The 21,507-nt window shown below is 43.3% G+C and overlaps 1 protein-coding gene and 1 non-coding gene across 6 annotated transcripts in view; both read right to left on the bottom strand.

The window, feature by feature from the left end:
- IQSEC2 (IQ motif and Sec7 domain ArfGEF 2) overlaps positions 1-21,507 on the bottom strand; it is a 96,220-nt gene that overhangs the window by 31,071 nt on the left and 43,642 nt on the right. The window contains exon 3 of one of the 5 annotated variants that reach the window (XM_056130013.1): positions 14,261-14,356. The exons of the other annotated variants lie outside the window; for them this stretch is intronic. Within the exon in view, the coding sequence (XP_055985988.1) occupies positions 14,261-14,356 (96 nt within the window). The remainder of the gene's footprint in view (positions 1-14,260; positions 14,357-21,507) is intronic. 5 annotated transcript variants of the gene reach the window in all.
- Positions 5,290-5,396, bottom strand: LOC130038245 (U6 spliceosomal RNA). Its single transcript, XR_008794624.1, has one exon. It is a non-coding gene; the product is annotated as a U6 spliceosomal RNA (small nuclear RNA).

Raw genomic sequence — 21,507 nt, 5'->3', positions numbered from 1 at the left:
GGTCATGACAGGAAGACTGAAGCAAGGGTGAGATGTAACATACTTCAGACAGAGAGAAGAGATCAGCTTTTATTGATGGAAATTCCTTTGAATACAGCAACAAGCATTAAAAAAACCTTTCCTCTTGATCATATGTACAGAGAGCACTATGGGAGTGGCAGGGGACATGGTGCAAAGGCCTTAAGCAGTGAAAAAGAATAGTGATGGCCATAGCAACAGGATAAGCAATAGAGAACTAGGCAGACTGATCCCGCCCCCATCTAGTCATCAGGGCCCTAGGCACCCAGCATCTCTGTTTGTGCTCACAGAGAACAGAGGTAGGTCCTTGGATGTCATTTGCAGACCTCTCCAGGAGTTGCAGGCTCCAGAGTGCCTGGCAAGCAGGGTGCGGGTGCGGGGTGATCCAGGTTCCAAGCTCCAAGCTCCAAGTTTTGCGGCTCCCACATTTTAGTCAGACCTGGACTCCAGCTTTATAATTCAGGGACTGGAGTTCAGGGGAGACAGCAGTAAGGATGGGACTTCCAAGAAGAAGGTGGGGGGAGGAAGGTGCAGGATGCTTGCCCATCTGGTTCCTGAAGCAGGGCATAGAGTCCTATAGAGGGTCGCTGGGGCAAGGGATGGGAAGGGGGGGCTGGTTAAGGCTTTTGCTTCTGCATAGAAAATGACCCTTGTCCTCTCAGTTATCGAGAGGAGGGGCTACTGCACTCGGAGGCCGGACAGCAGAACTGATGAGCGTCTTCCTCTTCCTCTTCCTCAGTCTCCTCCTCCTCCTCCTCCTCCTCTTCCCTGGGACCAGGAAGGGCAGGGTAGAGGCCACAGGCAGGGGGTGACAGAGAGAGGCAGAGGCATTAGTTTGCAGAGCAGGGGAGATACCAGAAGGGCTGGAACCAGGGAGATGGGGCAAGGACATGGTGTGACTGATTATACAGGGTATATTCAAGTCAGTCTCAGAGGAACCAGGTACTGTACCCTCCTGGGCGAGCCCTCCCCACACCCCGATGAGCTTCAATATTCTTAGTTGTTGCTGTTGTTTTGTTTGGGGGTCATGCCTGGCTGTGCTCAGGGCTTCCTCCTGGCTCTGCACTCAGGGCAATTCTGGAAGAGCTCAGGGGAAAATATGCAGCGCAGCAGATCAACCCTAGCACAGCCACATTTAAGGCAAGAGCCTTACCAGCTGTACACTCTGAGCCTCAAATAGGCTTTGGTCTTAAGGCCATATCCCAGCAGTAAAATTCCATTTTCAGTTTGCCAACCTCATCTGAATATCAATAGCAGCATACTTGATGGCATTTTGTAGCCTTCATCTCTTTTCCACCTCTCCATCCCTCCCAACAACTTTTTGTAGAGGGGAGGGATTTGAAGCTCAGAGAGGTAACCTGCCCAAGGTCATACAGCTGAATGAGTGGAAATATCAGGACTTAAATCCTGAGCTCTTGGAGCTCCAAGTCTCAGATTCATTACACCAGATCCTCAGGTTGAACTTGGTACTTTCTCTCAAAATTCACCCCTTCTTTGAAGGAAAACATTGTGTATTTCCTAAAGGATCGGTGTCAGAAAAATAAGAGATGCTTAGAAATGAAGTGTTTAAAGCCCACAGTTCTGGAAACAAACAAACCCGGATTCCCATCCAGTTCTATTCGTGTTTTCTGGCTATGTGTCCCAGGACGGCTCCTGCCCTTCTGTGAGCTTCAGTTTACTCATATGTAGAAGGGGGCTCATGTCAATTACCCAGGATTGTTGCAAGGACTGAAACATAGGTCAGGCACCTGGCAGCCACAAGGAATTAAAACATGGGTAATCAGATTTAGCAGCTTGAAAACCAAATCTAGTTCCCAAGGTGGCAGTGGGTCCAGACATGGAAGTATAGTAGTGCAGGTAGAAGTCCTTGTGGGAATGAGTCCCAACCCAAGAGTGCTGTGTAACACGTAGCAACAGGGAGCCAGTCTGCCCATGGTAGTCCCTGGAGTGGAGTTACAGGTTCATGGGATGGATGGACAGACAATAGGACTGTTTAGGGGCAGAGCCAATCTGGAGTTAGTGAAATGTTATCACCCAGCTCCTAGACCCCTTGGCTTGGGGGAGACAGTGAGTAGGGAGAAAGCTTCATGGAGAAAAGCAGAGGACTGGGAATAGACAGAAAGAGGGCATACAAGGGAAGTGACTGCTGTCTATCCAAGCATGCATGTACACACATAGTCACACTCACACACTCATATTCTCCTCATACTCATAGGTCCCTATGACACAGTCTAAAGAGTTACTGAGTCAGCAAAACCACATGAAGCAGGGCTCAAGTCCTGGGTCAGTGGTCTCCCCACCCTTTACTCATCTGTAATAGGAGAAATCTCTTATCCCTCAACAAAGTCATGAGGAACAAATGGTTTTCCAGCGCTACTGTTCACTCCCCTCTTATACTTCAGCAAAGCCCTGCTATTCCTCACCCTGACACTGCAGTTACTCCTGTAATTGCTCCCTCTTGGACCACATTCATCTTCCTAAAGCTCACCTTTAAGCACAAAACTCTCCTGTTCAGAAACCCACCTTGACTCCCTATGCTTTTTGAGTAAAATTTAGATTCCTCAACTTGGCAGTCAAGGCTTCCCCACCATATGGAATCATCTGGCCTTTCCTGTCAGATGGAAAAGGCATTGACTTTATTTTATTTTTTTTTAAATTTTATTAGTGAAACACCATGAGGTACAGTTGCAGACTTACAAATTTTTGTGCATGGGTTTCAGTCATACAATGATTGAGTACCCATTCCTCCACCAGTGCCCATTCCCCACCTCCAATGCTCCCAGCATCCCTCCCAGCCCCCCAGCCCCCATCCCACCCCACCCCAGTGGCAGGGCATTCCCTTTTGTCCTCTCTCTCCTTTTGGGTGCTGTGGTTTGCAAAAGAGGCATTGAGCGGCAATCATGTTCGGTCTAGAGTCTACTTTCAGCACGCATCTCTCATCCTGGGAGGATCCTCCCAACACCCTTTACTTGGTGCTCCCCTCTCTATCTGAGAAGGCATTGGTTTGAAAATCAGATAGTCGGTGTTTTAATATCAGCCCCGTCACCTATAAGCAGAGTGACATTGGGTTCATTTCTTCACCTCCCTGGGACTTCGTTCCCTATCTTTAAGGGAACAACTAGTTATTCTGCGGGGTGTGGTGTGAGTCAATGTATTCGGAAGTACCTTTCACAGGGTAGATCTTGGGCTTCCTCCTTGGTACACTAATCATTATCAGTTAGCAGTGTTCTGCTCACTCTTGTGGCGCTTTCATCAGACTAGGCTGCTCATTATTTCATCAGACTGGCCAACTTTTATATGCTTCTGTGCCTCTGCTAACTCTGCTTCTACCTTCTGTGCAACCATTTGGTTCTTGAGATTCCAGCTGAACTTCATGACCCAGCTCAAATGTTGCTGCTTCCTGCTGGAAGTTCTTCCTGACTCCCAAAAAGAAGTACTTTTTCTTTTTTGTTCTGCTTCCTCTTGGCTCTAGCACCATACACTTAGTCAGAATTTCCAGGTGTTGTTTTGAACTTTCCTGAAGCATCTTCCCCCACCCCTCACTAATGCTTTTATTGCCTTTACATTCCTCCCTCCACCCCCACCCTCTTTCCTTCTCTCTGAAAGAGTCTCTATATTATTTAAAGCCCATCTCTCCACCTGGGTTCTGGAGTAAGCCCCAGCTACCACCTCCACACAATTACCCCCTCTCCTTCCGGTATTGGTATTTCAAACCTCTCCCTCTCGGTTGCCTCCTTCCTACCAATATTTATAGAAGCTCAAGTTTCTCCCATCTGCAAATAAAAACCCTCAATATGCCCCCACATTTCCCTTTAGCAATACTGTCCTTCTCTTCACAGCTAAGCATCTTAAGAAATTTGTCTCCACTGGCCATCTCTACTTCAATACCTCCCACAGCCTCTTCAACCTACCACAATCTGCTTTATGCACCCAACCACATCACGGAAACTGCGCCTAGAAAGGTTGCCCAGGACCTCCCAATAGTTAAGCTAACAGATTCTTTTCCATTTGCCTCTTTCCCTAGCTGGAAATTGGCTGTTCCTAACATCCCTTCTGTGCATGGACTCTTCTTTCCTGCCCCTGCTTTCATGAGCCCGCCCCTACTGGTTTTTCTCCTACTTCTCTGACTACCCCTATCTCTTCTTCCTCTTCTGCTCCTTAGCTGTCGGTAGCCTTTTCCCAATTTTATTCTGAAAGGAGTTTCCTTTCATTCCACACATGGTTTACAGGCAAGTTCATTCCATTACATGATTTCAGACATGGCTAGGGTGTCTCTAGATTTTTTTTTTAATTTCAGTCCAAGATTTATCAAACTTAAATGCTCACTGGGCTACTCTACCAGGCTGGTCTTTAAAAGGTTTTCAGAGCTCATGTGATCTCTAGCTCATGTAATCTCTAATTCAACATATTGCCACTGCATGACTCATCATAGTGAAAGGCACTCCACCTACCCAGTCATCTCTTCCTTCTCCCTTAGCAGGTCAACCACCCAATCCTGCAGATTCTATGTCCTAAACTACTTTCAAAGCCCTGATTTTCTCCTCCCTCTTCAACTTATTTTGTACTCCCTGAGCCCCTGGTTCACTCTCCGGTCCTACTGTAAAATAACAAATATGCTCTTGGCTTAGGGCCTTTGCTCTTGCCATTCCTTCTTTCAAATAGATTTAGGGTTAGTCACTTTCAACATACATGCTTTGTTGTTTATTTTCTGTCTTGCCCACTGTAACATCCATCCGGAAAAACATCAGTTTTGTTTGATGCTCTATCCTTAATGCTTGGCACAGAACATATCACTTAGTAAATATATATTGAATGACTGAATCTATTCGCAAGCCAATAGTACACTGAAACTTTCTAGGATGTTCATCCTCAAACATTTTCACCTCTACTTCTGCCATGATCTTTTTATTTTCTGACTTGTCTCTTTTCTTCTTCCCTGCTACCCCTCAAATCCATCTCCCATGCTTTATTCTCACAGCCATTACCTTAATTATTCTCTCTCCTGGCAATAATCTTCCTTAGCCCTCATTCTTTATAAACTGCTCATTGTTCACGTCACTTCCTCTACTCAAGAACTGCTCATAGCAGTCTAGCTTTCTACCACAAAAAAGAAGGTTGAAAGAAGTCTGAACCCCAAAAACTGTTTGATGTGTGTTTAACCTCCACACCTTCCAATGTTTAGTCATAGCCTCTTCCACCTCATGACCATTATGAACACTCCCAGTGCATCTTCCCCTGTCTATCTTTTTTTTTTGAGGAAGGGGCCAAGTTAAAAATATGGAACGCTTCACGAATTTGTGTGTCATCCTTGCGCAGGGGCCATACTAATCTTCTCTGTATCGTTCCAATTTTAGTATATGTGCTGCTGAAGTGAGCACTATCTTTTTTTTGAGGGTTGGTTTTGGGGGTCACACAACCCAGTGGTAGTGGTAATTAGTGACTACTCCTTCTCTATGCTCAGAGTCACAACCAGTGGTGCTTATGTGATGCCAGGGATGGAATCACAGCCTCCTACATGTAAAAATAACTCAGAGCACTGAGTTATCTCCACAGCTCTCTTAAAAACTTTATGGACTTTGAATGATGATTCAAACACTACTGTCTTCACAAAAACCAGAAATAATTCTTCTCCAAGATCCACAGAGAAATTAGTACCTGCGGTGTTTTTCAGGATTTCTGGGAACCAGAAGTAGGATGGAAGTTGGTAATTATGTCTGAGAAAGATGACTTTGGATGCTGGGTATCAACAGAAGTTCCCTTCTCTTCCTGGACTCAAGTCTCTCTACGAAGGACAACATTTTTGACTTCCCTCTTTCTTTCCTAGACTTCTACTGGATCTTTCTCATTAATAATTCTCAAAGGATTTATATTTCATAATTTGAAATTAATATGCTTCTATGTGAACAATGACGACAGGAGTTGTGCAACATGGTAGACTTTCTCAAATCCAGTTTTATGCCCATACTTCAGAGTAAGTCTTTAAGGTTCTCTCCATGTACACAACACATTTTTCTATTGATTGCTAGTGCATCATTTCTTTAGTTGTTTGGTTTTGGTTATTTAGTGTGGCATTTCTTTTTTTTTTTAATTTTTATTAGTGAAACACCATGAGGTACAGTTGCAGACTTACAAATTTTTGTGCTTGGGTTTCAGTTATACACTGATCGAGTACCCATCCCTCCGCCAGTGCCCATTCTCCACCACCAATGATCCCAGTATCCCTCCCACAACCCCATCCCCCCATCACACCCTGCCTCTGTGGCAGGGTATTCCCTTTTGTTCTCTCTCTCTTTTTGGGTGCTGTGGTTTGAAAAAGAGGCATTGAGTGGCAATCATGTTTGGTCTATAGTCTACTTCAGCATGCATCTCCCATCCTGGAAGGATCCTCCCAACACCCTTTACTTGGTGCTCCCTTCTCTATCTGAGCTGCCTTTTCCCCTAGCATGTGCGGCTGGCCTCCAAGCCATGGAGTGAACCTCCTGGTTCTTATTTCAGCTATTCTTGGGTGTTAGTCTCCTATTTTGTTACTTTATGTTCCCCGGATGACTGCAATTTTTCTGTGTCTGTCCCTCTCTTTCTGATCCATTTCACTTAGCATGATACTTTCCATGTAGTACCACTTGTATGTAAATTTCATGACTTCATCTTTTCTAACAGCTGCATAGTACTCCATCGTGTAGATGTACCAAAGTTTCTTTAACCATTCATCTGTTCTCAGGCACTCGGGTTTTTTTTTTTCCAGATTTTGGCTATTGTGAACAGTGCAGCAATAAACATAGCAGTGCAGATGTCATTTCGACTGTACTTTTTTGCCTCTCCAGGATATATTCCCAGGAGTGGTATTGCCTGGTCAAATGGGAGCTCAATTTCTAATTTTTTGAGAATCGTCCATACTGTTTTTCAAAAGGGCTGAACCAGTCGGCATTCCCACCAGCAGTGAATGAGGGTCCCTTTCTCAAGTGTGGCATTTCTTAAACAATGATTTTTACCAAATTTATCTCCTATTCAAAATCCAACCCCATTATACCATGCTACCAACATGGTTCTCATCCTATTGAAGGGAATATAAACACTTATACATTCAGTGAAAACCATGGGCAGCCTTCCTTACCAAAAATGCATATAGGCTTGCATATACAAGTTTTGCATTACATTTCAGGAGTTTCATGGGCCCTCTGAGGCCCATATGGAAACTATGCACCTCGGATTAAAAACTTCTGGCTTTATTCAATAATTTCAGGCACTTTTGCATGTGCTATTTTTCCTTCTGCTGGGAATTCTCTTTCAAACTTGATCCTTTGTCCTTGGCTAAATCTTACTTATTCTCAGCACTAGCATCTAGGCTGCAGTGACCTGCACCAGCCCTATCAGAGCTAATCCTTTCTTTTGTTCTTCCACACTCCCAGTGATCTCCTCTGTCATGATCTTCCTCAGCCAACTGATGAGGAAATTGCAGAAGGCAAGAACCATTATGCAATATAACCTTTGGTCACAGCAAAACTCTACAAGTGCCTATTGAAACAACTACTAATAAAAGCTACCATTTTTTAAATACTCAATAATTTCCAGGCACTTATCAAAGTGAATTTCCTAAATGATGTCATTCACTCCTCAAAAAATGAATCCACTGGAGCTTGAATGATAAAACAGGGATTAGAACACTTGCCTTGCACATGGCAGATCCCAGTTCTGTCCCTGACACTGTACGTGGCCCATGAAGTATTGCCGGGGTCATCCCTGAGCACAGAGCCAAGAGTAAAACCTAGGCACTGCATGGTGTTTTTCAAAATATAAAATATAAAAATAAATCCATGAAATTGGTTGTTTTGCATTCTTTTAAACATATAAGGAACTAGGTTCATATATGTAAAGTGATTGGCTTATAGGTATACCCAGTTAGTGAGTAAAAGAACTGGTATATAAATTGAGATATGTTGGCATAGATTCAGCCACTGTTCCACCATGCTTCATTTCCCTGAAGTTGGGAGAAGGTATCTGTAGAATAAGGCCAGAACTTCTAATATGGGCTCAATTTATACAGGTGACCACCCACTACTTTCCTTCCTATGTTACCTCAAACTGACAACAGGAATCTGTCTCTCTCTTCCTATGGTGCAATCCCCTCTATCTCACATACTATTCTCAGCTACCTTATCCCAAAGTTGCACTATATCCATTCTTTTCTACCCAGAACCATCCCCAGATGAATAGAGCTTTTAGATATGATCCAATCCAATGTTACATATTGGTTCTAGGGTTATCTGCCTCTGCCCTTCAAGAGTTAATAGTTACCCAAAAGTGTTTCATCTCCAATCCTAAAATAAATCTTGAGAGGCATTATCCTCACTTGACAAATTAGAAAACAGAGGCTCAGAAGTTATAGAGTTGGTAAATGGCATAATTTGAACTCGAGGAAAGGACTGATTCAACTACTATTAACTCGCACTACGTTTTCCTGCTTGGAAGAGACAAAGGGTAGAAAACACCATTTCCAGTGGGTTTGGGGGAATGAAAGAAAGCTACGACTCTTTTTAAGCCTCAAGATAAATAACCCCCTTGTAGGAAACCATCCATGACTTCCAGATAGAATTAAGTGCGTTTCTTCTGGGAATCCTCTGAGCTTTCTTTTGCCCCATTGCAAACCACAATATGCTGTCTTGTATATATTACTTTTTCCCATTTGGATTTGAGCTTCCTTACAACAGACTGAGATGCAATTTATTCAGCACAAGGCCTACCCAAGAGTAAGCAGGGCAAATGCTTGTTGTAAATGAATGAGGTAGTATTAAAAAGAAAAGCAAGATCTGAATACCGGATACAGGAGATTACATAGAGGAGTAGAGTAGAGAAATGAGTTAGTGAAAACAGGGAAATGGCACATAGGAGAAGGTCAGTGATTTTGAAATTACAACACAGATATATATGTTTCTACTGCTACTATGGAGCATAGCTTTCTTTTAAAAGAATGTGAACATATTCTAAGTCTTGTTCTTCTGCTTTTCTACTTGCTTTTGGAGATTTTTCCATGTCAAAATATCTTGGGGTTTGTTTGTTTGTTTGCTTGTTTGCTTGCTTTTGATCTGCATGAGGGCAAAGTTGTTTCCCAGTGAAGGATTTGTAGCCTGTTTTAATTTTTCACTATTACAAACAATGCTCCAGTGAACATCTTCACATGCAAACACCCATAAGTAGGTGTGTGTGTGTGTGTATGTGTGTATGTGTGTATGTGTGGTGTTGGTGATGAACACAGATGGGAGAGATGAGGCAAGTTCTCTCCCCAGACCTAAAAGTAGTTTTGAAGGGTAGATGTCTTAAAGCTGCACTGATGGGTTAAAGGAATGTCCACTTTGTTTTGAATATTGATAAAAAATAAAGAGCATTTTTACTCATAAAATTCTGTCTTTGTTTTGAGAAACAACCATCATGCACCTTTTTAATTAAGAGTTGTTTGAGAATACTATCCTATAAGACCATGTGATAAAGACCATGCACAGTATGGCTTATGTTTGTGATTGGCATTGAGGTCTGTAGCTGTTCAAATGGGGTCTATCTAGAACCGTAGAGAAAAATGGGACCAATCTGTACTTCAACCAAAACAAAGAAAGTGACTTGCTCTTTAAGCCTGTATTCTCCTTTGAACACATATCTCACTTGTCTGTGTTTCTTTGCTTGCCTGTTTCCACTCTGGAGAGTCCTGTGCTCTCTGTGGAAGACTAATCCCTTTTTCTCCCCTCACATCTTTCTAAATTTCAATAAAATCTTTCTTGCTTAACACACTCACACACGCAGGCACACACACAAGCACGCACACACAAGCACACACATGCACATGCACAGGTATGCACCTACATACACACCATAGAAAGCTTCTGTTTCTTCACAATCATTTCAATTCTTTACTTGGGGTACTAAAAATTAGTAAATAGTACTTCATTCTGGTTTTAGTTACATTTCTTTAGTTACATTTCTTTTGCTTCTAGTACGTTTAAGCATCCTTTCTCATTTATTAGCTGTCTATTTTTATTTTTGTTTTGGGGGTCACATCTAGCAATGCTCAGAGGTTACTTCAGGCTCTGCACTCAGGAATTACTCCTGGCAGTGCTTGGGGGTGCCAAGTATTGAACCTGGGTCAGCCACATAAAAGGCAAGCTCCCTACCTGCTGTATTATCTCTCCAGCCCATTAGCTGTCTGTTTCTTTTCTGAATGTTCAAACTATGTTATTTCTCCATTTAAATGGGTTGCATACCTTTTTCTTAATGATTTCCAGGAGACATTATATATACAGATGAGAAATTCACCTTTGCCTGAAAGCAACGAAGCAAATACTTTCTCTTATACTACTGCTTATGTTATAACTTTATGTATATGTTATAACTTTATGTATAGGATATATCTCCATGCAGAAGTTAAGTTTAAAGAAGCCAAAATTATCACTATTTTATAGCTTCTGGGTTCTTGTTCACATTGTATGTGCATGTGTGTGTGTGTCTCCCTAGAATCTCTAGCACCCACTAAAGTTAAACCTAGCAATGCTCAGGAGGCTACTTCATGCCAGGGATTCAACCCAGGACCCTGAGCATGTAAGATATGGGCTCCAGCCAGTTAAGCATTTTGTCCAGCCTGTTTTTTAGGTTTTTAAGTCATGCTCAGAAAGGTTTTTCTGTCCTCCTAAGGTACTCTCACAGTTGTTTAATTTTTTGCCTTTGAATTTTATGGTTTTTTTTAAATATATACAGAGTCTTAGTTTCGATCCTAAATGATAAGCCAAAAGGTTCCATCCCTACTGAGTTCATACTAATTCATTGATCTGAAGTGAGTTCTTTATCATAAATCAAATCTCCATAGGTTTGCTTCTAAATTGTTTTGTTCCAATTTTTATATTGCTGTTTCTGGGATGTATTTATAGTTAGTATAGTTCTATGGTAAGTTTTTTTGTTTTGTTTTGTTTCTGGGCAACACTCAGTGTGCTCAGGGCTTACTCCTGACTCTGCTCAGAGATCAGTTCTGGGCTGGAGTGATAGTACAGTGGGTACAGTGGGTAGGGCATTTACCTTGCACGCGGCTGATCCAGGTTCTATCCCTGGCACCACATATGGTCCTCTGCACAAAGTCAAGAGTAAACCCTAAGCACAGTGGGGTGTGGCCCAAAAACCAAAGGCAAAAAAGAAAGAGATCACTCTGGGTGATTCTGGAGAGACCATATTCAGTGCTGGGAATGGAACCCAGGTCAAAAGCATTCAAAGTCTTACCCCCACCCTGTACTATTGTTCTGGCTCCTTTTTTGAAGGGGGGTCTCTTTATGACTTCTTATGGTAAGTTTTTGTATTTGGTAGGGCACATTCTTCCTTCGTTGTTCTACTTTTTCAACATTTTCTTGGCAATTTATGAGCATTTACTTTTCCAAATGAACTTTATACTCCATAGAGGTGGTCAGGGGGGAGGATGGGAGAGAAACTGGAGACATTGGTGATGGGAAATACACACTGATGAAGGTTGGACTATTGTATAACTGAGACCCAATCATGAACAACTTGTAACTGCATATCTTACTGTGATTCAATTTAAAAAATTAAATAAAAATTAAATTAAAAAATTTTAAAATAGCTGGAGTTGTAACTCAGTGTGAGTGCACATGTGAGGATCTGGACTTAACCTGGCATCAAACCAGGGTCAGGTAATGCAAGTGCCTTAATGCCTTGTACTATCTCTCTGGCTTAATTCCTAGGAATTTTATTTTTGTGTGTGATTATAAATGGAATTTTTTTTACTATTGTATCCTCTAAATATTGCTAGTATTTATAGAAGATAATGGGTTTGGATGTATATTTTTATGTACACATTTCTCTAATTTTTCCTATTTAATAAATATTTCCTTTTTTTCTTTGATTATTTAAATAGACGATCATATTGTATACAAATAATGCTAATTCTGCTCCTTCTAATATGTTTGCAACTTATTTCTTTCCCTTCTCCCTTTACTTTGTCATTCCCTTTGTTCTCAATGTTGATGCAACCAGGGTCACATTTGACCTATCATCAGGACACTCATTTTTACATATAGTTTTCTTTCCTATTAAATTTTTACCCTTTCCCTTCCCTTTGTTGAGATGACTGGAGTTGGCCCTGAGGACCCCAAACAGCATAGTCACTGGGATTGTGGTCAGGCATGAGGGGTGGTGCCAGGAATCAAACTTGTGGTCTAGCTGGCATCAGGCTTGCAAGGAAGGTGTTTTGCCTATGAACTCACCCTGAGAAGCACCCTCCTTGGATTAATTTTTAAATCTCATGGCTAAAACTTCCAGAAACAAAATTGTCAGCAGTAGGGTTAGCAATTATCCGTTTTTCTTATTCCTGATTTAAATGGAAATTTATCTAGTGCTTGCTTCACTGTTATGGTTACATTGGATGTTTTGTCATTGGGTTCTAATTTAAAAAAATCTTTACCATTTAAGGAAGTATTCAATGATTTCTAGTTTACTGTACAAGGTAAGTATTGCTATGTAACAAATTTCCCATGCAGAAAGAGGTAACTAAAATGATGAGCTTTAAAATCAAGGAAAGATGTGAAATTTTATCAATAATTTTGTAGTTTTTTTGTTTTGTTTTGGGGCCATACCCAGGGGTGCTCAGAGCTTACTCCTAGGTCTGTACTCAGGGATCATTTGTGGCAGGGCTTGAGGAACATTATGCGTGCTAGGCATAGAACTTGGATCAACTTTGAGAAAGACAAATATCCTGCACTCTGTACTATTTTTCTGGCCCCGGATTTTTGTAGTTTTAATGACAATAGATATATATTTTTCTATTTAATCAATTAATATATTTAATTACAATAACAGATTTTGTAATATTTGCCAATCTCTACACTGAGACAAGACTTCATTTGTCTTCTTTTAATACTGTTTGGGAACAATGTATTTAAAAATATTTAATGCTCTATTAATATATGAAATGAGAGTATCATTTTTCCCTTTTTGTCTCAATCTGTTCAGTTACCTATCTCCTAAAATGAATTTGGATGCAGTCATCTTTTTATATTATTGGATCTTTTAAGACTTGATATAACTTTCATTAAACTAGAACTTCCATCATATTGACCAGGTCAGTACCATTTCTGAGAAGAGAAGTTTTGTTTTTTATTGGAGGGGACACATCAGATGGTATCTCCAGGGCTACTACCAGAGAAATACTTGGGGTTTCCTCAGTGGACCATACAATACCCAGCGCTCTCACTTGCAAATGAGGAAAACATTTTGACCATCATTTTAACCCCTTCTCTATTGCTCTATTCAGAAGTTAATGTGACCCCCCAAGTCATCTTGTGATTTACATTTCCCTAATAAAAAGGAAAATTTCATCTAGATTTTCAGATTTATTGGTACAAAAGTATTGTAAAAACAGTTTCTTATCTCTTTGTTGGTTTTCTCAGAATCTATGGATAAATCTTTTTTATCGTACCTTATTATATTATGTTTTCTTCCTTCTTAGTCATATCTGCCACGTGGTGGTCTATGTGATGTATAGATCTTTTTAAAAAATCAGCTCTTAGTTTACCATCTCTTTTGTTTTCTATTTCATTAAGTTTTTGATTTATGTATTGTTATTACTTTATCCTGCTTCCTTTTGGTTGTTCTTTTTCTAGATTTTTGAGAGGAATAGCTATTTTACTTGATTTAAGCTATCTTTTCTCTCAAAAATTTATGATCACAAATTTTCCTCTGGGGATCCCCATGGCCATATCCCACTAGGGCATCATATGTTATTCTTATTGACATTTATTTTAAATAGTCTCTAGATTCCATTATAAGTTCCCCTTTAGCATACACATTTTTGAAATTTCAGGCTTTTTGCTATTGTTATATTCCCTTTTTATTGCACTATAGTTAGAAAAGGTAAAATTTATTTTCCAATTAACATGGAAAAAGTATTGATCTCCAAAGATATGGGAGATAGTTCCCTTTACCTATGAATACTCTTCCTTATCCTATCCTACTGGCAAACTCTTACATTCTAAGATTCATTACTCCTGCTTTGAGGACATGCATCTAGGGAAGAACTACAGAGTCTGAATGTTTTGTTTGGGTCCTGACTTGGTCCCTCAGTCACTCTCCTCATATGTGCAAACACTCATTCCAATATCACTCCATGGGCTGGGAGCAGTGGGGGAAAGGTCTGGCAATGGCAATGCATATTTGTCTGGAAGGGGGAGGAATTGGGTGGAGGGGTGGGTCTAGCTCTTACCTGCTCTCTGCCAGCCTGCCTGGGGGGGTAAGCTTCATGGAGTCAAGGACCTGAGTAGGACAGCAATACTGGTGTAGAGTATGAGACGCTGTGGACCTGAGAGACAGCGAGAAACAGAGAAAGAGAGACAGAGAGAGACAGGGATAGGGGAGAGGCAAGGTGGGGAATGGGGACAAGGAGGTCAGAGTGAATGGGGAGAGGAAAGGGGAAGACTGGGAGAAGTAAGTTGTGGAGGACAGGGAACGGAAGAGGAAGAGGCAGGCAGGGAGGTTGAGAGGGAGCAAGGAGGGAGGAAAAAAGGGAAGAAGGGAAGGGAAGAAGGGAGGAAGGGAAGAAAGGAAAAAGAAGGGATGGAGGGAAGAAGGAAGGAAGGAGGGAAGGAAGGAGGGAGGGAGGCAGGGAGGGGAGGGAGGGAGGGGAGGGAGGGAGGAAGGAAGGAAGGAAGGAAGGAAGGAAGGAAGGAAGGAAGGAAGGAAGGAAGGAAGAAAAAAAGAAAAAACCACAAAGTCAAGAAAGAGAGGACAGCACTCAAACCACAAACAGAGCACAATGACAACAGGGGGCAGCAGAGACAAAAGAGCTAGGCTGGGCCTCCTGTGTTCCAGGTGACTCCGTGGGGCCCTCAGCCACGGAGACACTGGGACACCACAGCAGGGAAGGGGGAAGGGAGCCCTCCCCACACCAGACGCCACACAAGTAAGAAAGGGGAGTGAAAGAGAAAGGGAAAAGATGTATGGGGGCTCCCCATTATAGAAAACTTCTCATAATAAGGGAAGGAGGGAGGGAGAGAGGGAGAGAGGAAAGGCACTGGGCCCGAAAGAAGAACCCAGGCCTGGGCATGGGGGTGAAGGAAATACTATGGGAGGAGAGGGAGAGAGACAGAGAGAAACCAAAAGAGACAAGGAAAGGGAGAGACAGAAAAGAGACAAGAAAGAAAAAGACAAGGCAAGACAAAAAGACACAGAGAGAAGATGGGAGAGGCAGAGTGCCAGAGTATAGGAGAGGAGGGGCAAGGGTGGAGGATATCTGACAATGTCTCAGTGGTCATGGTGACAGGATGGGACTCAGGGTTGAATGGGAGGGTTGGGCCCAGGAGGCCAGAGACCAGTGGGGCTGGAGTAGGAGTCTGCTTCCAACACCAGAGCTGTGCAACCCCGCCCAGGGCAGAGCCAATGTTCTGCCTCCCACCCCACTCCCCAACCCACGTGCAGGGCCCAAAGACCCCTCTGCCTTCTGCTTCTTGGATTATAATCCAGAAAATGTCCAATAGGAGAAGGAACAGCAAGGACTGAGGCTGAAGGGCTGGTCTGTTTCCTACCCAGCATGAGGCAGATGCTGGGAAGTGGAGATAGCCCCCCTCTCCCAGTTCCCCCAGTACCTGCCCCACCAGCTCTGAAGGCAGATAGTAGGTAGAGCAGGGCCACTCAAGAGTCCTGAGGAAAGACTTAGAGAGGCAGCTGCAGGTAGGTCAGCTACCCACTATTTCACTTGCTGCCAATTTCAGGCTGCCCAAATCTTAGAACCTTACAGAGAATCTTGGAATCCGAGGTTCTCTCCTTTACCTGAGACTCTAAAATAATTGTCAGATCAGAAATATTTTTCTAGTGCCAGTCATCAGCCCAAGTCTTTGACTGCTACCTCATTAAAACCTTAGACTCAGAGCCCCCTAGGATTCAGGGCTTCTTAGCAGCCACTGGGTGCCTGCAGTTCCAGGTCAGGCTAACATATCAGGTGAGGCTGGGTAACAATCACACCCACAACAAGGCCTGCTCAGGACTCCAGGGATTTGACAGTCTGCTTAGCCAGATGCCCCTGGAGTCACCCATTTAAGGTGGTTCCTTCCCCCAAGCCAAAGGCCTCCAACTGTAAGAGGGAAGTCAGTAACCAGGAAGTCAAGAGGCTGCTGAATGAGCAGCCCAGGGACCAGGCCCAGGTCCAAGCCTGGACCAGGAGGGAAGGCCGCAAGGGGAGAAGGATGGAAGTTCCTACCTGCTGTTCTTCCTAGAAAGGTCCATGGGTCTGGACCAGTACAGTTGATAGGCTCCTGGCCCAAGCAGTGCCTCTACGGTGTCACCACCCTCTCCTTCCCAGTCCTTCCCTAGAAGGAGGAACTAAGGGGGCAGGGCCAGGCCAGCTGGGCTGCAGGCCAGACTGCAACTGGAAACTTTGTTTCTTCCCCTATCCCTCAGGAGAGCAACAAACTCCTAGAAAAAGGAAGTCACTTTGAGAGCCACAGTGATTTCTCTGGTTTAATCCGCAGGTTGGGAATCCTGTGTCCACCTTTTGTACTTCTTCCAGTCTAGTACACGTCACTAGCGCTATCCTTCTCAAGAGAAAACTGAACTGGAAATACAATATCTAACTTGGCACAGATAATACAGTTAATAAGGGGCAGACCTCCCAAGACTAGGACCTGAGATGGCAATTCCCAGTTCTGGTATGTGTTCTGGCCATATGGGAATAAAGATATTGTTCCACAGACTTTTTCCATTAAGGCCCTCATAAATAGCACAGTAAAAGATACTGGTTATTGTTTTGGGATGCACCAGAAAAATTCAAATACCCATTTTGAGGGGCTGGAGTGATAGCACAGCAGGTAGGGCATTTGCCTTGCAAGCGGCCAACATGGCCGACCCGAGTTTGATTCCTCCACCCCTCTCGGAGAGCCCAGCAAGCTACCAAGAGTATCTCGCCCACATGGCAAAGCCTGGCAAGCTACCCGTGACGTATTCGATATGCCAAAACACAGTAACAATTGTCACAATGGAGATGTTACTGGGCCCGCTTGAGCAAATCGATGAACAACGGGAGGACAGTGACAGTGACAGTGACCCATTTTGAGAATTCAAGATGAGCCCTCAGACAAGAAGTTTTAGCAGTGTACAATAAATTTCCCCTCTTCTGTGTTTTCTAGACTGGATAAGAGAAAGTCTGCATGGGGAGAAAAGGAAAAAAGCCCCCAAAACAGCCATTCATAATTGAGAGCCTGCTCTTCCAAGGAAATTGCCCCGTCTGGTTTTACAGATAAGGGAAAATGAGGCCTAGAGAGGGAAAAGGTGTTAGTTAAATTCATACAGCCAGCCAAACTAGAATGCAGCACCTCTCCACCTACCTACTATAATAATCTCTCTCCACAGTGAGAAAGGGCACCTGGAGAAAGGACAGAATTGTGAGAAACTGAAGGATGTAGGGTTTCCAAAGAGTACCATAAAAGCACCTTAAAGTCAACCTTTCCCTTCGTTGCTCCAAAGCCCCAGTTCCTGGCTGCTCTGAGCAGAAGGTGGCCCTGGGAGGGGCCAAGAAGCCAGTGATCCAGAAGGAATAAGAGTTGACAAGCTACAGTCCAGCCTTCCTGTCTTCCTGCTTCCCTACTGGGGCAGCTGGTTCCTCTCAAGAAAGCCAAGGCATCTGAGTGAGATAAGCTCTCTGGACCAACACATCGTGGGCCTTCTGTGGCATCCCATCTTCTTGCTGACATCCTAAAGTCCCCCCTAGATTGTAGGGCTCTGGCCTCTATCCCTGCTTTTTCCCTCTCCTGCAACATCCTCAGTGCTTATGGCAGTCCTTATGCTCATCTGCAGTTATTTCCTTAAGAACTTGCACCTCTGGCCAGACCTCTTCTTGACCTGACAGAATATGAGAGACAGAAATTCTATTCCTACTCTTGATGATGATGCTATGTAATCTGGGATAAGCCCCTAAATCCTCTCTCATGAAACAAAGAGCATATATGTTGGAGCCTGGTCAAGCTAGCTCCAAGTTCATCTGAGCAATACTCTGAGGCTAAACATAATTGGCAATTCCTACCTTGTGGGTTCTTGTGAGAATTCGGTAAGACTCATGTATGCATGATTAAGTCTCAGCTGTAGGGCCAGAGAGTTAGTACAAAAATTAAGGCACTTGATAAGCATGGGGCTGTGGCTGTAGTCATCACCCTGATTCAAGTCCTAGCACCAAATTTGGTCCCTGGAGCACAGTCAGGCATGGCCCCTGAACACTTCTGGGTGTGGCTCAAAAACAAACAAAAAAAAAAGTCTTAGTTTTTCTCTCAGGAAAGCAGAAAAGACCCACAGGGAACCCAATTAATTTGGGCACCGGGGGAGGGGGGGATTTTTAGAAAAATGTCTTTCTTTTTTTTTTTGCTTTTTTGGTCACACCCAGTGATGCACAGGGGTTACTCCTGGCTCATGCACGCAGATATTACTTCTAGCGGTGCTAAGGGGACCAAATGGGATGCTGGGAATCGAATCCAGGTCAGCCGCATGCAAGGCAAATGCCCTACCCGCTGTGCTATCACTCCAGCCCCAAAAAATGTCTCTTGAATTTGTGTCATTCTTGAATTTTAGGCACATCGAGCATACTGAACAGACTGATGATGCTCCATCAGGGGCTGAAACAGAAAAAAGGCTGTGAGTGAGGAACTCAGCTGACCACAGGACACTGATAAGGTCTCCGTTCAGTTATTCAACAGAGCCTGTAGTCCAAGTGTAGCAGTGATTCAGTGTCCTTAACATTCTGCTCTCAAGGGACTATAGCTAAATGAGAAGTGACAGCCACTCAACATGTAATGTAATTAAGCTGAACCCAAAGTGGAAGGCAGCATAAGGAGGGTATTCTACACAGAATAAAAAAACTTGGACAAAGGACCCAAGGTGATATTTCCAGAAACTTCAAAGAAACCAAGGGAAACATACACCAAGGTGGGAGAACAGAGTGGAGATGTAGGAGAAGAACACTGATTGAGAGACTCAGAGGCCATGATAAGTTGCCATATTTATAATAAGAGTAATTTGGCCCTTTGATTGGCATGGGGGGGGGTGAGAAAATGTCTCTGAAGACATTGTATGAAACATATTAAAGAGAAAGAGCATGATTCTGGGGAGAGCGATGCTTTCATTTGTTCCCCAGGTGGGTTTATAATCCCCAGAGGAGAGGGAATTCATTTTGTGATTCTATCAAGGAGGGTCTACTATGAATCAGAGGTTAGCTGGTCCCCATCCCCCAGCTCCAATCAATCTCTGCTCCCTCCCCCATCTCCAACCTGGGTTCCACTCAGAATGCTTATAATGCTTTTCTGCTACTCTCTGATGTTCCAGTCTCTTCTCTGCCTGTGTCACCCACTGTCCAAAAGGAGTTTCCCCAACCCCGCACTCCCATTTCCAGCTCTCTCTTGTTCTTCACAAGTCAGATCGGAGCTTGTAACCCTTTAGAAACCTGCCCTGCCCCCTCCTCCATGATCTTTTCTCCTGCTCTCAGCATTGTCTATTCACATGTAATTGCCTCTTCTACAGCCGAAGCTTTTGAGGATCAGGAACCCAAATTCAGTACGTAAATTACGTATTCACTAAATTAAGTATTCACTAAATAAAGCTATTTATCCTAGTGTCCAGTATAGGGTATCTAATCAGGATTCCTAGGTTCTGGTGGGAGCACTCCTTGCTGAGATGGAGACTGCAAGATGAGCTATGGACACTAGAGGGCACTGCATCCACAGGAATGAATCCTGGCCTGAATCCTGACCAAGTCAAGCCAAGACAGGAACAAATGCCTCCAGGAGTCCAGGCAGCATTAAAAAGGCAGTTCTTCAATTCTGGGACTAACTGACCACTTCAGTCTCCCAATTTACATTCTACCTAATCTATAGACAATTTTTCTATTGATGGACCCATTCCATAGTGAACAGGTCTTTAGTTCTTTGCCAAAGCAGGCACCACAATCCTCCAACAGCCTAGATACAGTTCCTTACCTCACCTTACGCTGCCCTCACCTAGCTAACTTCTACTCACCTTCCAAGTCTTAGCTTAGATGTCAGCTTGGAGAAGCTTCTATGACCCTCAGGCTAGGATATATATATATATATATATATATATTGCTTTTAGGGTCACACCCAGCGATGCACAGAGGTCACTCCTGGCTCTGCACCCAGGAATCACCCCTGGCGGCGCTCAGGGGACCATATGGGATGCTGGGGATCGAACATAGGTCAGCCACGTGCAAGGCAAACACCCTCCCCACTGTGCTATTGCTCCAGCCCTAGATATATTTTTGAGGTATTCCCACAGCACACTAACACATCCTGGCTCCCTGTAATCACCAGTAACTGTTGGCTCTTCGATTTCCATCCCAGAACATACGCTTCCCTGGAGAAGGACTCTATTATTCATCTTGTATTGAGTGTATTTCATTTAATATAGTATCTGGCATGTTTTAGGTACTCAATACATCATCTTTGGAGTGGCTGGATAGTTGAATGGATAACCTTGTCACTGTACCTCTCGGTTGCAGTTTTCCCATCTGTAAGGTGAAAACAATCACACTTACTTGACAAGGCAGCCAAGATAATTTAAGATGACACATGTCATGTGTATCAACACATCAATACTACTATCAATACTGATACACAACAGACATTTTCAGAATTAAAGAAATTATTAATATTTAGAATAGTTTGATAAAAGGGAAACTTGAAGGACATTCTTCCCTGAGATTGGAATGATCTTTCTTACTCAAATTTATCATTTACATGTGAAAGATCGTCATCATGTCCTCATAGATGCTGTTGTTCTCTTTTCTCCTTCTCCTCCTCCTCCTTCTCCTTCTCCTCCTCCTCCTCCTTCTCCTTCTCCTCCTCCTCCTCCTTCTCCTCCTCCTCCTCCTCCTCCTCCTCCTCCTCCTCCTCCTCCTTATTTCCTCCTCCTCATCAACACCCAATAGTGCTCAGGGATTTATCCTTGATCAATGTTCCAGGATCACATCTGGAAGGGCTCTGGGAATTATATGCAGGTTTGCTACATGCAAGGCAAGCACCTTATGAACTATACTATCTCACAGGCTGAGATAATGGCATTAACAATAAGAAGCTATCTTTTTGGATAGTGGTGATAGGGATCAAACCCAAGGTGTCACACATGCAGGTGTGCACTGTGCCACTGTGCTTAAGAAAAATATTTATTTATTTTGCTTTTTGGGTCACACCTGGTAATGCACAGGGGTTACTCCTGGCTCTGCACTCAGGAATCACCCCTGGCGGTGCTCAGGGTACCATATGGGATGCTGGGAATCGAACCTAGGTCAACCACGTGCAAGGCAAACGTCCTACCTACTGTGCCATCACTCCAGTCCCAAGAAAAATATTTAAATAAAAATAACAATAGCACCTACCATGCACTTGCCATGTGCCTGACCAGAATTAGGAGGTCTTGAGGAGTTGGTAGGTACCCTCTATTCTTAGCCTCAGTCAGACAATG

The sequence above is a fragment of the Sorex fumeus genome, unplaced genomic scaffold, assembly GCF_029834395.1.
Source record: "Sorex fumeus unplaced genomic scaffold, SorFum_2.1 ptg000073l, whole genome shotgun sequence".
Classification (NCBI taxonomy): Eukaryota; Metazoa; Chordata; class Mammalia; order Eulipotyphla; family Soricidae; genus Sorex; species Sorex fumeus.
Note: the sequence above shows the minus strand (reverse complement) of the source record. Positions and strands in the feature narration are given on the sequence as shown.